General features: G+C 40.2%; 1 protein-coding gene across 8 annotated transcripts in view; it reads right to left on the reverse strand.

Moving 5' to 3' along the window:
• GRIN2D (glutamate ionotropic receptor NMDA type subunit 2D) overlaps nt 1-15,669 on the reverse strand; it is a 688,972-nt gene that overhangs the window by 150,598 nt on the left and 522,705 nt on the right. For all 8 annotated transcript variants that reach the window (XM_072110452.1, XM_072110450.1, XM_072110451.1 and 5 more), the window contains one exon: nt 7,321-7,489. In XM_072110452.1, the coding sequence (XP_071966553.1) occupies nt 7,321-7,489 (169 nt within the window). The remainder of the gene's footprint in view (nt 1-7,320; nt 7,490-15,669) is intronic.

A 15,669-nucleotide genomic window follows, 5' to 3' on the forward strand; every position in this document is an offset into this window, starting at 1 on the left:
GCAAACCCCCCCACTTAATTTCATAACCAAATACAACACCAGCCACAGCAACATAAAACAAATCATGACAAAACATTGGCCCATTCTACTTAGCGACCCACATCTCAAACTCACCCTGCCTAACCGACCGTCAGTTACTTTCAGAAGGGCTAGAACCCTCCGCAATATACTTGCCCCCAGTAAACTTAAAGTAACAAAGAGAACCCAACCAACCACTTTCCTAACCTTGAAGGGATCCTTTAAGTCCGGCTCCAACAGATGCCTATGCTGTTCAAACGTCCAACATAAAAGAAAATTTTTCAGTTCCACTACCACAGGTGAGAATTTTGAAATTCTCTCCTTCCTTAACTGTCACTCATCCTTCATTATCTATCTCATAGAAATCACAGGTATGATTGGGGGAAAATTAAAATATAACTTTTAATGAAAAGACACTAAAAACCTCTCCAATGTGTGCATCTTTGTGTGCAAGGATTAGAAAGGCGTGACACACTGTCACAAGTGATAATAAAGAGGACTATTACAGCTCAGAGAGCGCACCCTACATAAAGTGTTAGCAGGTGTAGGTTAGCTCAGTGGCCAGTTGGCAGGTAAATCTACAACATATAGAGATACTCCCGTTGCCTTATAAACTAATATGTACCGGACTAGACAACTATGGAGATTGTTCCCTGCTCTTATGAAAGTCCAAGTGTGCTACAGTAACTAATGCCCTAACTTCTCATCTCTCCACCTCTACGCGTTTCGCCCCTGATAGTGGGGCTCGTCAGGAGAACCGTAGAGGATGAGATTACATAGAATGACATTTAATGTTCTAAATTCATTCGGGACATAAAATATAAAAGAACGCCGGCGTCTTGATGGTGGGCGCCAGCGTGTGATAGTCGTAGCGCGTAGAGGTGGAGAGATGAGAAGTTAGGACATTAGTTACTGTAGCACACTTGGACTTTCATAAGAGCAGGGAACAATCTCCGTAGTTGTCTAGTCCGGTACAAAGTAGGTTATAAGGCAACGGGAGTATCTCTATACGTTGTAGATTTACCTGCCAACTGGCCACTGAGCTAACCTGCACCTGCTAACAGGTGCTCTCTGAGCTGTAATAGTCCTCTTTATTATCACTTGTGACAGTGTGTCACACCTTTCTAATCCTTGCACACACTGATGCACACATTGGAGAGTTTATTAGTGTCTTTTCATTAAAAGTTATATTTTAATTTTCCCCCAATCATACCTGTGATTTCTTCCCTAATTTTTGTATTTTTGGGGTATAATACCAAACCTCGCTCCTCAGTGACTTTATTATCTATCTCCTAGAATGCCCATGCAACCTACAATATATAGGCAGGACTACCCAAGAACTTCACATTAGAATGAACAACCATAGATCCAATGTCACTAACGGCTTTCTCAAACATAGTGTCTCCAGCCATTTTGCACTAAAACACGATAAGGATTTCAGCAACATCAGGATCACTCCGACTGAACAAATATCCACCAGCAACAGGTTCCAGAAGCTGCGCCAACGTGAATCTTACTGGATCTACAGACTGCATACCCTCTCACCTGCATCCTTCTAACTCCATTTCCACCTCATCACTCTCGGACCCCCTGGGGAACTTATCTCGATTCTTCTCCAACAACTGGATAACTGTCTGCGGGATCCACCCATATTTCATTGGTATATGCATATGTATTATATACATATCATAAGATTACTATTATATTATTTTATCTCATTTTATGTATTTATATAATTGTTATGAACTTTATCTGTTTTTCCTAACGCCATTTATCTAATCTTGCATTTATTTAAGTTGACCAAGTGTCCTTTAACTAATTGCTTTATTTTAATTAATTATTATTCTTTAATTAATTATTATTATTCTTTTATTCTTTAATTTTTCTTTAATTAATTTGTAATCAATTAATTAATTTCTTTTAGCTTTTTCATTTATCACTCCAACTACCTTTTCCAGTTCATATATTCTCTCCCCCCATATACTGTCATGTTATCGCAACTTTCTTTCCTCCGATCTTTCCTTAGGCCAGCGCCTGCGCACAACCTTCCACTCATCTCCCTCCCACTGTTAATAACTACCACGTCTGCCAGGCGCGCAATCTGTCCTCCCGCGCCCCTGTCAGCACGCAGCTCGTCTCTCATGGCACCTGAACGCCGCGGTAAGTCCCTCCCGTCTCACAACAGGGTGAACCCTCTCCCTTCCGCCTACCCCCCTAATATTAATAAAATTGATAAAACTAATACCTTACTCTTCCTCCTCATCCAGGCTGGACTCCAGGCAGCACAGCTCTGCCACCCACCCTGCAGGAGAATCCCCCCTGCAGGTACCGACCATTACATTACTCACTGCATATCCTACAAGACCACATCTCCAACTATTATCTTCATTACCTTATTTATTTATTTATATACATTTAAATATTTATTAATTTATTTACAACTATGCATTGATCTCTATATTCCATCACTGCCAGCAATCAATTCACCCACCTATACACTTTCTATATACATTTTCTATAAATATATATTTCCTATTTTAATTGTGCAATTTTGTTTGTTTAACCGTATGCATTCACGTGTGCGCACCCGTCAGGTGTGTATATATGTGTACATAGATATATGTACACACTACTTTTAGCCTGTTTTTACGAATTTACTAATCTTACTAATTTACTAATCATACTAATTATGTCATGTTCTTTTTTGTTTTTTTTCGCTTTTGTTTTTGTCCTTGTCTCTTGCCATGTAACTCACATAGTTTTTTGACCTGATGAAGACACCGTTGTCACACTACCAATAAAAATCATTATCTATACCATACTCTTCATTTGGATGTAGCGCCTCTATCTACTTGATCCATTTTTTCCTCTTTGATCCTCCTATTCTATCTGGAACAAAATCCAGCTCCGGGGTTTGACGCTGCAACTCCAAGGGGTCACCCTCCAAGAGACCCCTTTCCTGTGGTTGCGCCTGGCTCATGAAGTCCCTAATTTTTTACCTTAAACTCAAACGGTCAGAGAGAGTCACTGAAAGAGACGGTCATAGACAGTCACTGAAAAAGACAGTCACTGAAAGAGACGGCCAGAGAGAGAGTCACTGAAAGAGACCATCAGAGAGTCACTGAAAAAGATGGTCAGAGAGTCACTGAAAGAAACGGTCTCACACATTCACTGAAGGAGACGATGAGAGACAGTCACTAAACGAGATGGTCAAAGATAGTCACTGCAAGAGACGGTCAGAGAGAGTCACTGAAAGAGATGGCCAGAGAATTACTGAAAAAGATGGTCAGAGACAGTCACTGAAAGAAATAGTATCACATAGTCACTGAAGGAGACAGTCAGAGAGAGTCACTGGAAAAGATGGTCAGAGAGTCACTGAAAAAGATGGTCAGAGGCAGTCACTGAAAGAGACGGTCATAGAAAGTCACTGAAAAAGAGGGTCAGAGACTGTCACTGAAAGTGACGGTCATAGAAAGTCACTGAAAGAGACAGTCAGAGACAGTCACTGAAAGAAACGGTCTCACACAGTCACTGAAGGAGACAATCAGAGACAGTCACTAAAGGAGATGGTCAGAGACAGTCACTGAAAGAGACGGTCAGAGAGAATCACTGAAAGAAATGGTCAGAGAGTTACTGAAAAAGACTTATACACATTGTCTGTCCAGCTGCTCTTGTTGTCCTTTATGTGATTTGTGACCTTGAATGTTCTTATTATTGATGTATTATGATTTCACTGAATCATGATATTTTAATTGTGTATTTAATAAAGATTGTTATAGATTTTACATTGTAATTACCTCATCTCTGTTCCTCTTGTTGGTTTGGTTTACAATTTAGAGAGTGCCAGGTAATGCAATAGTAATAGGGCATTTTTTGCTACTATATAATTTTGATTTACAAGGATTTTGTCTTGAAGTTGTTCTTATGTTGGTGCACTTCACAATGAGAGTAAGCCACAAAAAAAGTCACTGAAAAAGAAGCTGGCTGTTCACGGATGCTGTATAAAAGATATGAATGGACAGTTCAGTGGAACGAAAAAGTATGGTAGAAAAGATGCACAAGGAGAAAAGCAGCCTTAATATGATTTTTAAGAAGACACATTCCAAAATTTGGGGTAGATTCACAAGGACTGGACTATTTCTGAAGTCAATTCTTCAAAGGCCAACACACACAGGCATATCTAGGATATGGGGTTCAAGTATCACATTTCTTTAAGCAACTCCTGACCTGACAACTCCTACAAACGGCTTCCGCCTCTTGATGTATCGGGGTAGGCAGTCGTGCACTGTTTATTCTACACCAGGTCCTGCCTGGCAGCCGGTGACTTTTAATGTGTAACAAGTCGCCGGCAACAGCGAGTGTGTCGGCCGCACCCTCCACTGAGCTGGCCGTGCCCTCCCCCCTTCACACCCCACTGGCGTGAAGGTTGAGAATTGGGGCAAATAGTTGCAAGTGCTAGCAATACAGATGACACAGGAGTATGGGAATGCTGGAGACACAAGGAGCGTAAGACCTTTCTCTTCAAGTGGAATCGCTTTGGGAACGAGGTATGAAAACCCTGGGAGTTCCTTGGAAAAGGCTGAAAATCTGGCAAGGAAGGAAGGCAGGTGCCGGATTATATGGGCTGAGACGGATTAACCAGCGCCAATTAGGAGGACGCTGGCCCTTTAAGTTTTAGAGAGCCAGCATGCGCACCCTAGCAGCGAGTACACATGCAGCCTAGTCAGATGGGAAGCCAGCTCATGGAAAGGTAAGTCCGGACGGCCGCGCCACACGAAGACAAAGATTGCGGATGCATCCGTGACATTATGACACCGGCTGGATGCCATAATTAACTCCAGTGATCTTTATCACCCAGACAAGAAAGAGCAGCAGTGGAGAAATGTGAGGAGAGGAAGATTCTGTCTGTTTGCAACCCTGAGTAAAATAAACGGGTGTGGTGGAAATCAATTAAGACATGAGGGATTCATCCAAGCAAAAGGGGTATGTGTGAAGACTGTTGCATTGTGCGCAATTCTGTCCATTTTCTACTTCTGTCTCTGCACTTGCACACCAGAATCTCTGCCAGCCTGGATTGTTTCCTGTCTTTTTTTAAAGTGGTGCAAGAAACTTGCTTGCTTGCTGCAGTATGATTTACACACTTTCATTGTTCTGTGCAATATGTGTGCACATAATCTATGCTCTCTTCTTTTTTTGCCTAGGATACCTTTCCTGTCCTACCTGAACATGTTAAAAGAATGATTTATTCCACAGGTGTAGGAAGATCTGCCACACTGGGGTATTTATCATATCTGGTGTATGGTAGCCCTGCTGCTTCTCCAGGCTCCGGCTTATTGATGTACCGGGGGGGGGGGGGGGCTGCACAGTGTTTATTTATACACCAAGTCCTACCTGGCATAGAAATAAGCACAGCAGGTGACTTTTCATGTATGAAAAGTTGCCAGCTGCAGCGAGTGCGCTGGCACAGACCATTCCCCTGCCGGCCATGTTCTCCCCCACATGCCTCTCCATGTTCCTCTGCGTGGAGATGTCAGAAAGGGGAAAATAATCACAGGTGCTATCTATAAGCTAGATCCAGAAGCTCTGATAAATTCCCCCAGTATCTTAATGACCTGAGAAATATTGGCCACATATGAGGGTTTGCTAGCGTGTGTGGACAGCAGTGGACACTGGATCACATACTTATCTGCTGTTTCACCATTAGAAAATCAAATTGCAGTGTGAAGATATCAAGATTGTATCTTGTTATGATTTTTGTTATGTTTTGTCAGTTACAAATAACAAGGCTATAATTTTGATCAAATCTCTGGATGAGCTGAAACATTGCACCTTATTTTGCCATGGGTGAATAAAGATCACCTTTATACTTACTGGAGTGCTGCCTCATTGCATTTTTTTGAATATCTTACCTTACAAACCATTGGATCGGGTTTGTTGGAGGCATGCACCCACCATTGGACTTGATCCATTACACTCGCTGTGCTGCTCCACTATCGGACTGTTTGAAGTACCATGCTGACACTCACATGTATAATTTGGAAGACAGGATCAGCCAGGCTTGATCCCCTCTCTACAAGAGTACCATAGGTGTTACAAGGTCTCTATGGTATGTATGTATTTGGGCCTAGCACAGAAGTGTTAATTCTACCTCATTGAATTTTCATTATTGAACTTTATCTTTGGTCAGCCCTGGTCATCACTGTTGTAAATGGAATATTCCACTGAAACATTTAGCATGGGGATGCATCACAATGCCTTGGTCATGTGCACTTGAATAGATGCAATTTATAGTATTCTGTTTGTTGTGCTATTTGTGGTTTATTCATTCCCAGTGACCTTTTCAGCAATATTCAGTATATACTCTGCTTGAGACTTTAGGGCTAGGGAGTAAATATATAAACTTTATATATTTGCCTCTCTGCTGTCACTTTCTATCACATCAGCCTGAACTTTTACTGCCATGAGAGTAGACAAGCTTTGATTTTATGTTTGCCTCTATTTTAAGCAAGTATTTATTGCCTTTATCTGTTAGAACATTTCTTGAGGTCATCTTAATTCTCCCTTTCCCCTATTCAGTGTTGAAAGATATAGACAAGTTTGAGACAAGATGACTGCTTCTAAGCATAGAACGAGTATAGAAATTATTAAATGGCTTATACTGCATCTATATATTTTTCAGTTCAGCTCTTCCTGCTCTGTAATATGATGCTTGCAAATTATAATGCATAGGTTTTCTAGCTGTTCTTATGCATGCAGACAATTAAGGGTATTGGTCTCAACCTCTGGCTCTGCAGTTGCTGCAGAAGTACAGCTCCCAGTGCTGCAATTGGGGAGCTTCGGGTTGCAGACCACTGAAGTTAATGGTCTGTGTCAATCACAGAAATGTACACTGTCCAAGTAACTTTTATTATTTCTATTTTTTTTATTTTGATCCTGCAACAATAACATCTGTATATTCCATTATTCCGACAACTATATGATTTGTAATGTTTACCTTCAGGGAATACACAGCACCAAAATAGGACGTTTCAGTCCTAAGATCTTATTAACAATTGTCTATTGAGTCCATATTACTTGCATACATGTCCTAAGGGATGTCCTATGTCCTTTAGGGATATAGTGATATAGTAAAACATATAGCTATACACATATAGAGATAATTATAATTAGTTTAAGTCTGCCAGTTCACAGTTTTATAGAATACTACCGTACAACTTAGTATTTAAGCATTTAAAAAAATATTATCTAAAGATAAATAGAAAATTAGCATAATGATGTAATAAAGTATTAATTTTATCTTACCTCTCCAATCATTCCATTCCATACTCCTTCTATCTTCTTCCCATGTTTTCCATTAGTCACAAGGTACAGATCATAGGTAAATCCAATGGTTTTGGCAAGACGTTTAAGAATATCAATGCAAAATCCTTTACAGCATTGCTTGACAAATATAATGGGGTCTGTCATGTGGCTGCAGAGAAAAACAGTTAACATGTAGTGGACATGTTTAAAGTTTTAAACAAACTAAGTTAGAACTAAGGTAGAAAAAATATGCTCTAGAAAAGGCATGGTTTCAAAATAGTGCAAAAACTGTTATAAACTAAGCCAACTAACAGGAAGTGCAAACTACAACGAGACAATCTTATACTACGCCAGATTTGTCATTCAGCATCAGACACTTTGCTAAATTTGCTGCACTGTCTTCCTTTTACTATGCGTCTGATAAATCTGTCCCACTTTAACCTGTTAGTGCAAAGTACTCTAAAAAACAGTGTACATTAAATTTATTTTGTCACAACATTTACATATTCAGTTATGTTTTATTATCATTTATATATTCTTATGTCATTTAATCATCATGCAGATTGTTATATGGGATTAATACTGAGGACTGAGTAGTATTTTTAGCATGTCCATGCCAGTATGGTGCTGTACATCAGTCTTATAATATCCACCAGTTGGGAACTTACCTTATACAAAAAAAATAATAAAATGTAGACCAAGGAACACACCAGACAAGTCTGTGATACTGTTGTGGAGAAGTTTAAGGATTTAGGATTTGGATACAAAAAGATTTCACAAACTTTAAACATCCCAAGGAGCACTGTGCAAGCGATCATATTGAAATGGAAGAATTATCAGACCACTGCAAATCTACCAAGACCCAACAATCCCTCTAAACTTTTATCTCAAACAAGGAAAAGAGGCCCATGATCACTCTGGATGAACTACAGAGATCTACAGCTGAGTAGGGAGGACAACAAACAGCTGTACACTGCATAAATCTGGCCTTTATGGAAGATAGGCAAAAAAAGCCATTTCTCAAAGGTATCCATGAAAAATCTTGTTTAAAGGTTGCCACAAGCCACCTGGGAGACACACCAAACATGTGGAAGAAGGTGCTCTTGTCACATGAAACCAAAATCGAACTTTTTGTCCACAATGACAAACGATATGTTTGGCATAAAAGCAACACAGCTCATCACCCTGAATGCACCATCCCCACTGTCACACATGGTGGTGTCAGTATCAGGGCTTGGGAGTTGGTTAAAATTGATGAAAAGATGGATGGTGCAAAATACAAGACCATTCTGGAAGAAAACCGGTTGAAGTCTGCAAAAGACCGGAAACTAGAACAGAGATTTATCTTTCAACAATACAATGATTCCAAACATAAAGCAAAATCTACAATGGAATGGTTCACAAATAAACATATCCAGGTGTTAGAATGGCCGGTCAAAATTCAGACCTAAATCCAATCAAGAATCTCTGGAAAAAGCTGTTCACAATCACTTTCCATCCAACCTCACTGAGCTCGAGATGTTTTCCATGGAAGAATGGGCAAGAATTTCAGTCTCTGGATGTATAAAACTGATAGGGACATACCACATGTAATCGCTGTAATCAAAAGGTGGCACTACAAAGTATTAACTTAAGGAGGCCGAATAATATTGCAAGCCCACTTTTCAGTTTATTATTTTTTACAAAAGTTTAAAATATCCAATAAATTTCATTCCACTTAACAATTGGAATAAAATATTACAATTTTATATCTTTATGTTTGAAGCCTGAAATGTGGCAAAAGGTAAAAAAGTTCAAAGGGGTTGAATACTTTTGCAAGGTATAATTGTCATCTCTTAAGTGTTAGTATTGACACATCTAATCAGATACTAAAGATTGTGGAGATAAACCAGCTTAATATATAAAGCCAACAGGTGGTCCAATATTAGAAAATATTTTGACAGTTCAGAGATTGGACCTGACAAAGGTATTTTTACTGTCATCTTTATATTATAGACATGCTATCAGTTCTGACATTGCTGATAAAATGCCCAATCCAATACTGAATACACGCTTCTCCTCACAAAGGACTTTACTTGGAAGGGCTAATTCAAGATTTATTTTCTGGTTGTCTTAATACAGTACTGCTTGCCTGATAACAAGCAATAAACATCACAAATGAAAAACCAAGAGCTTTAAGAAAAGGACAGGAGGGAAAAGAGAAAGTGTCACATTACAGCCGGAAGAAGAAACAAGCTTCTTAACTGCGGGCAGAATAGCTCTTTTTTCTTGTTGTGACACCACAACTCTTCATTAAACTGCTTGTTCTTTTACCCACTTTGTCACTTTGATGACTAGGATAGGGATCTGTGACCTTTTCTCACTCTGGCTGTGATGTGAGTTAAATTGTCTTTGTCTTAAGATGAAAAATTGAGAGGGAGATTTGAAACATTTGTGACTGTTAGGTAAAAAAATACAGTACATGTTGCAGGGGCCAAGACAGAAAAAACATTAGACATAAAAATTAATTTTTATAGGGATCATTTATATTTAGTCAGGACATTTGTGTGTGTCTTTTTTTTTTTTTTCTTTTTCAGTGGACTTGTTTCATTTATTTTAGAGGATGATACATCAAACATATGTGTCTGTTGTTTTTGTGCCTTCTTTTAAAGTCACATAAAAATCACAACTCCCCGGGGCGTGGCCTGATTGAGCTCCGAGATGGACGCATGTGAGTGAGCTCCGTCTCTAGACCTGACAGCAACCTTCTCCTAGCGACATAAAACAGATATCTTTTGTACCGGAACCTACCGGAATACCACGCCACCGTGATAACCCGCAAGAAGTCGGCGAAAAGTGGCCCTAAGAGGCTCACGGACTTCTTTTCCTCCAGACCACAAGGCCCGGGAAAAAGGCAAGATGGCGGATCGCGGTCTCCGCATGCAGACTCGCCGGAGTCAAACAACTCCTCTACTCCACCGCTTACTGAAATGAGGAAGAGGGCATCATCGGGACCCAGCAGGAATGTAAGTCCCGAACTCTCCCCACACCTAGCCTCTGATTCCCCTCTGCAGTCCGGTTCGAGTGTTGGCGGTAAAAACAAAATAGCGCCGGTAAGAAACAGAACACAGAGCACTCCAGGACAAAGTCCTGATAAACAGCGCCAGGGACTATCAGATATAACAGATGATTTGTCGCAGCCAATCTTTAATAATAATGGGGATGAGGAATATATTATTGAGGATTTACCTTCATCAGATCAGCCTGCCTCAGAAGCGTTCATAAAAAACATGATGCTGGCGTTATAGGGATCTCTGCAGAAGGATCTCTCACAACTAACATCAGCCATCCACGCTTCTATAGATGACCTGGGAGGTCGTGTTGACCATATAGAAAATAAAATGTCAGAACTGACAAGTTCCTACAATGAGCTTATTGATGCTCATTACAGCTTAGAAGAACAAGTGGAGGCGATAAAAGTAAAAGTGGCTGATATGGAGGATAGAGGAAGGAGGAACAACGTGAAATTCAGGGGAATACCAGAATCTGTCTCCCCGGCGGACTTAAGATCATATATTTCCCAGTTAATCGCCACTGTGTTGCCTAATACACCACCAGCAGAACAGCTAATAGATAGAACCCACAGTTTCCCGAAGCCCAAAAACATCTCTGAAAACTTACCCAGGGACGTAATTGCAAGATTGCATTTCTTTCATGTCAAGGAAGCCTTGATGTCTGAATCCCGGAAAGTACCGGAGCTCCCAGACCCCTTTTAAGGGTATTCATCTATTTGTGGATCTATCGCAAGCTACTATCCAAGCAAGGAAAAAATTTGGTCCTATCACAACAATTCTGAGAGAGCAGAAAATTCCTTACAAATGGGGTGTCCCGCTGAAATTACAAATTCGCCGAGAAGGAATTACATCTGTCTTGAATAGCCCTGAGGAAGGCCCTTCACTTCCCAGACCCCTTTAAGGGTATTCATCTATTTGTGGATCTATCGCAAGCTACTATCCAAGCAAGGAAAAAATTTGGTCCTATCACAACAATTCTGAGAGAGCAGAAAATTCCTTACAAATGGGGTGTCCCGCTGAAATTACAAATTCGCCGAGAAGGAATTACATCTGTCTTGAATAGCCCTGAGGAAGGCCCTTCACTTCTGGCAAAATGGGGTTTGGGCGAAGTTGTGATGTCTCAAGCTTCCAGTACCTCACACCAACAGAAGATCCGGAAGGACTGGGACACAATATGATTCTCCACAGGAGAAAGTTAAAAATGTAAAAATATATTAACAACCTTTCATTTTCAGGTCGAAAAGCCGAAGGTGGACTATTACCCCCATGTAACAACAGGTCAAAATAATTCCTGTATTCATATGTTGGTTTATGGCTATGTACCTCAACAAGTCAAATGCAATTGTTCGCCATTGGCAGCAGGATCACTGTATCCCCTCCTTTGTATATAAATTGTATCAAATCCTTTATTAAATCAAAAAATACATAAAAACACTTAAAAGGCACTGAATGTGCTATGGTCCAGCAACCAACCCTGATCTCAATGCAAAATGAGAGGTGAATATGATGTACATATCAGGCCATAAAACCTGATTTGGCACAAGGCTAACAACAGTCAAAAATAGCATTAAAAATTATGCAGACATGTGAATACAAGTAGCTTGGCCATGAAGAAAATAATGAAAATATTTACCTAAAGTGCATAGTGCAGTCAGGGAGGGTGCTGGAGGAAGGATGCCCCACGCGTATCGCCTGTGCAAGCAGGCTTCCTCAGGGGTGACCCTGAGGAATTTATTAGGGCTATTTTTGACTGTTGTTAGCCTTGTGCCAATTCAGGTTTTATGGCCTGATATGTACATCATATTCACCTCTCATTTTGCATTGGGATCAGGGTTGGTTGCTGGACCATAGCACATTCAGTGCCTTTTAAGTGTTTTTATGTATTTTTTGATTTAATAAAGGATTTCGGCACACTACCGAAGTGAGCAGGTAATGAATACTTATTTTTCCTGTATGGGTATTTAATAATTAATGTCTCTTAAAATATTGGGGCAGATTTATCAAGCTGTCTGAAAGTCAGAATATTTCTAGTTGCCCATGGCAACCAATCACAGCTCCCCTTTAAAATATTCATGGCCACTGGTAAAATGAAAGCTGAGCTGTGATTGGTTGCCATGGGCAACTAGAAATATTCTCACTTTCAGACAGCTTGATAAATCTGCCCCATTGTCTCTTAACACCAAGGCGCTCATCTCTCCTTTTAAAAGATCATCAGTGTGGAGAGAAGCAAATAAAGTGAAGGCAGACATAATTTGTCTTCAGGAGACACATTTTGCTAAACATAACAGCCCCAAATTCTCTAACAACAAATTTCCCATCTCCTTCCAAGCAAATGCGGATACCAAAACAGCAGGAGTATTTATAGCAGTACGAGACAGTGTAAATTTCTGTGTCCTAGAATCTTTGATAGATGATGGGGGAAGATATCTTGTCCTGGTATGCAGCATTGATTCAGTGCCCTTTACTACAGTGAACCTTTACTGTCAAAACTCTTTACAAAAAAGGTTCCTGAATAAGTTAATGAAAAAAGTTAACCGCATACAAAAAGGAAATCTACTGTTGTGTGGGGATTTTAATCTAATTCCAGACCCCAAAGTGGACTCTACGAATCAGGGCAGGCTATCTCCCCCATCACTAGGTCAATGGCTCATCGAGAAGGGCCTCTTTGATTGTTTAAGATGTTGCAATGTCACATCAAAAGAGTATACTTTCTTCTCTAATCACCACAAAACTTTCTCGAGAATTGACCTCTTTCTAACAGATAGGGACACCTTACCCTGGGTGGAATCCTCTGAGATAGGGGTGGCAACTTGGTCTGATCACGCTCCTATTTATTTATCAATAAATTTGTCACCTAAACTACTTCCTACAAGAAGATGGAGGAACTCCACATATATATTTCATCTCCCGTCCATGACATCTAGAATTGAGAGAGCCATGCTAGAATTTTTCTCCTTAAATAATGTGGATAATATTTCCCCAGAAGAACTTTGGGTTGCACATAAAATAGCCATTAGGGGAACATTAAAGCAGATTTCAGCCCAAATCAACAGAGCTAAAGAAAAGAAATTAGAGGAGTGTATTCTAAATATTAGATCTCTAGAGACTATCCTGCAATCTAAATATTCGGCAGATAAATACTCTGAATTATTAGAAGCTAGACAAAATATGAGGTCAGCTCTCATGTCCCAGTATAACAAACAAATGACGGCAATGAAAGCTTCTTATTATTCCTCCTTTAATAAACCCAGTAGGTTAATGGCTATGAAGGCCAAACCCATAAGAACAAGGACAGCAATCCCCATCCTATATAACTAAAAAAAAACCCAGAGAAGGTATCCCACCTGAATAAAATAGCAAACATTTTTAAATCCTTCTATGAGGACCTTTATAACCTCAAGTCTGATAAGGCAACATATATCCCCTCCCAGGCGGACATTGACTCTTTCTTAGATCAAATTAAGGTCCCAACTTTATCTCCAGGCCAATTAGAATTACTGAATTCACCTATAACCCTGAATGAACTAAATAAGGCTATTAAAAATGCAAAGAAAGGGAAAGCCCCGGGCACAGATGGGTTCGGTATGTTGAAAGTTTTCAATAGGGCTATGTCTATAGGTTCTTTACCTCCAGAGATGTTGGAGGCCACAATAGTGACACTTCCAAAGCCTTAAAAGGAACCCTCAACTTCAGCCAATTTTAGACCCATCTCATTGCTAAATTGCGATACCAAGCTTTATGCTAAAATCCTGGCCAATAGATTACTTGCAATACTCCCAAGTTTAATACACTACGACCAGGCAGGATTTACTAAGGGACGCCAAACGTCCGATGGCACACGTAGAAATATTGATATAGTGTCGGCCATGGGTTCGAGTCTGCTCCTAACTTTGGATGCGGAGAAGGCATTCGATAGGATCCATTGGGGTTTTGCATTTTCTACCCTTAAAAAGTTTGGATTTGAGGGTCCTATACTGAGTGCCATAAAAGCACTATACTCAGCTCCCTCAGCTAGGGTCCTTGTGAATGGCTTTGTGTCCGAAGTTTTATCTATAACTAATGGAACACGCCAAGGTTGCCCACTATCCCCACTTATTTTTGTGTTACTGATGGAACCCCTGGCAATTAAAATCAGATCTAAAGACTCAATCAAAGGTGTCCAGACTGCGAATACCCAGCATAAAATTGGACTGTTTGCTGATGATGTTGTCCTCACACTCACAGATCCCCTTAATTTGTTGAAAGAGGTAATGGAGGTACTTGAGGAATTTGGAAGGGTTTCCTTCTATAAAATTAATGCTAGCAAATCCCTCCTATTAGGGATTAATGTCCCTCAAGCGGTATGCAATCAAATAAAAGAGGCCTTCCCATTCCAATGGGTGAAAGAAGCAAAACCTTATCTAGGAGTAAAAATCAGCTTTCCACTTTCTAATCTCGCCAAGATTAACCTAATACCCATGCTGAGTGTCTTACAAAAAGAACTAGACGCTTTAAATAGAACGGAACCGTCATGGCTAGGCAGGATGACATTATATAAAATGTTAGTCCTCCCTAAGATTTTGTAAATTTTGAGAGTGTTATCTATCCCTATTCCTAAATCCTTGCTTCGGAGGTTTCAGAAGCAAATGCTGAATTTCATCTGGAAGGGGCAGAAGCCCAGAGTGTCCCAGACAATTTTATATACCCCCAAATTAGAAGGAGGCATGGGAGTACCCAATATCTGGCTTTACCACAAAGCCTTTGTCGCTCAGCAATTAAAGGCTTGGGGGGGGGGGCATACCCACACTCAAGCTGTCCAGATATTGAATCACATTTGGCAGGGGGCCATAAACTTTCTACCCTTCTCCTGGCCCATTCGATAAAGTCAGACTTACCCCTCCCTGGAGATCTTCCACCTACTATTAAATCCTCATTGGTGGCCTAGAAGTCTCTGTTATCTATGAACAATCTGTCCATTCTCACAAAAGTAGTGCATATCCCCTTGGAAACTCTGAATGTCATCAACCCTACTTTACCAACTAAACATTGGCTCCTCAAGGGCATACATACCTTCAGTGACTTATTTGATGGCGGGTCCCCGGCTTCCTTCCAATCATTGAGCAATAAATACAATCTTGGAGCAGCAGACTTTCTATTATATGCGCAAACTAGAGCGGTCTTAGCTAAAATCCCCTCCCCAACTTTGAATCTTCCTGAACCACTAGCAAATGTGCTGGAAGGTAAACTTAGTAAATGCTTTAAATCCACCAAACTCATATACGCAGCATTTGGGGAAAAGGAATCCAAAGGAGAATTA

Source organism: Engystomops pustulosus, chromosome 6, assembly GCF_040894005.1.
Source record: "Engystomops pustulosus chromosome 6, aEngPut4.maternal, whole genome shotgun sequence".
In the NCBI taxonomy this organism is placed as follows: domain Eukaryota; kingdom Metazoa; phylum Chordata; class Amphibia; order Anura; family Leptodactylidae; genus Engystomops; species Engystomops pustulosus.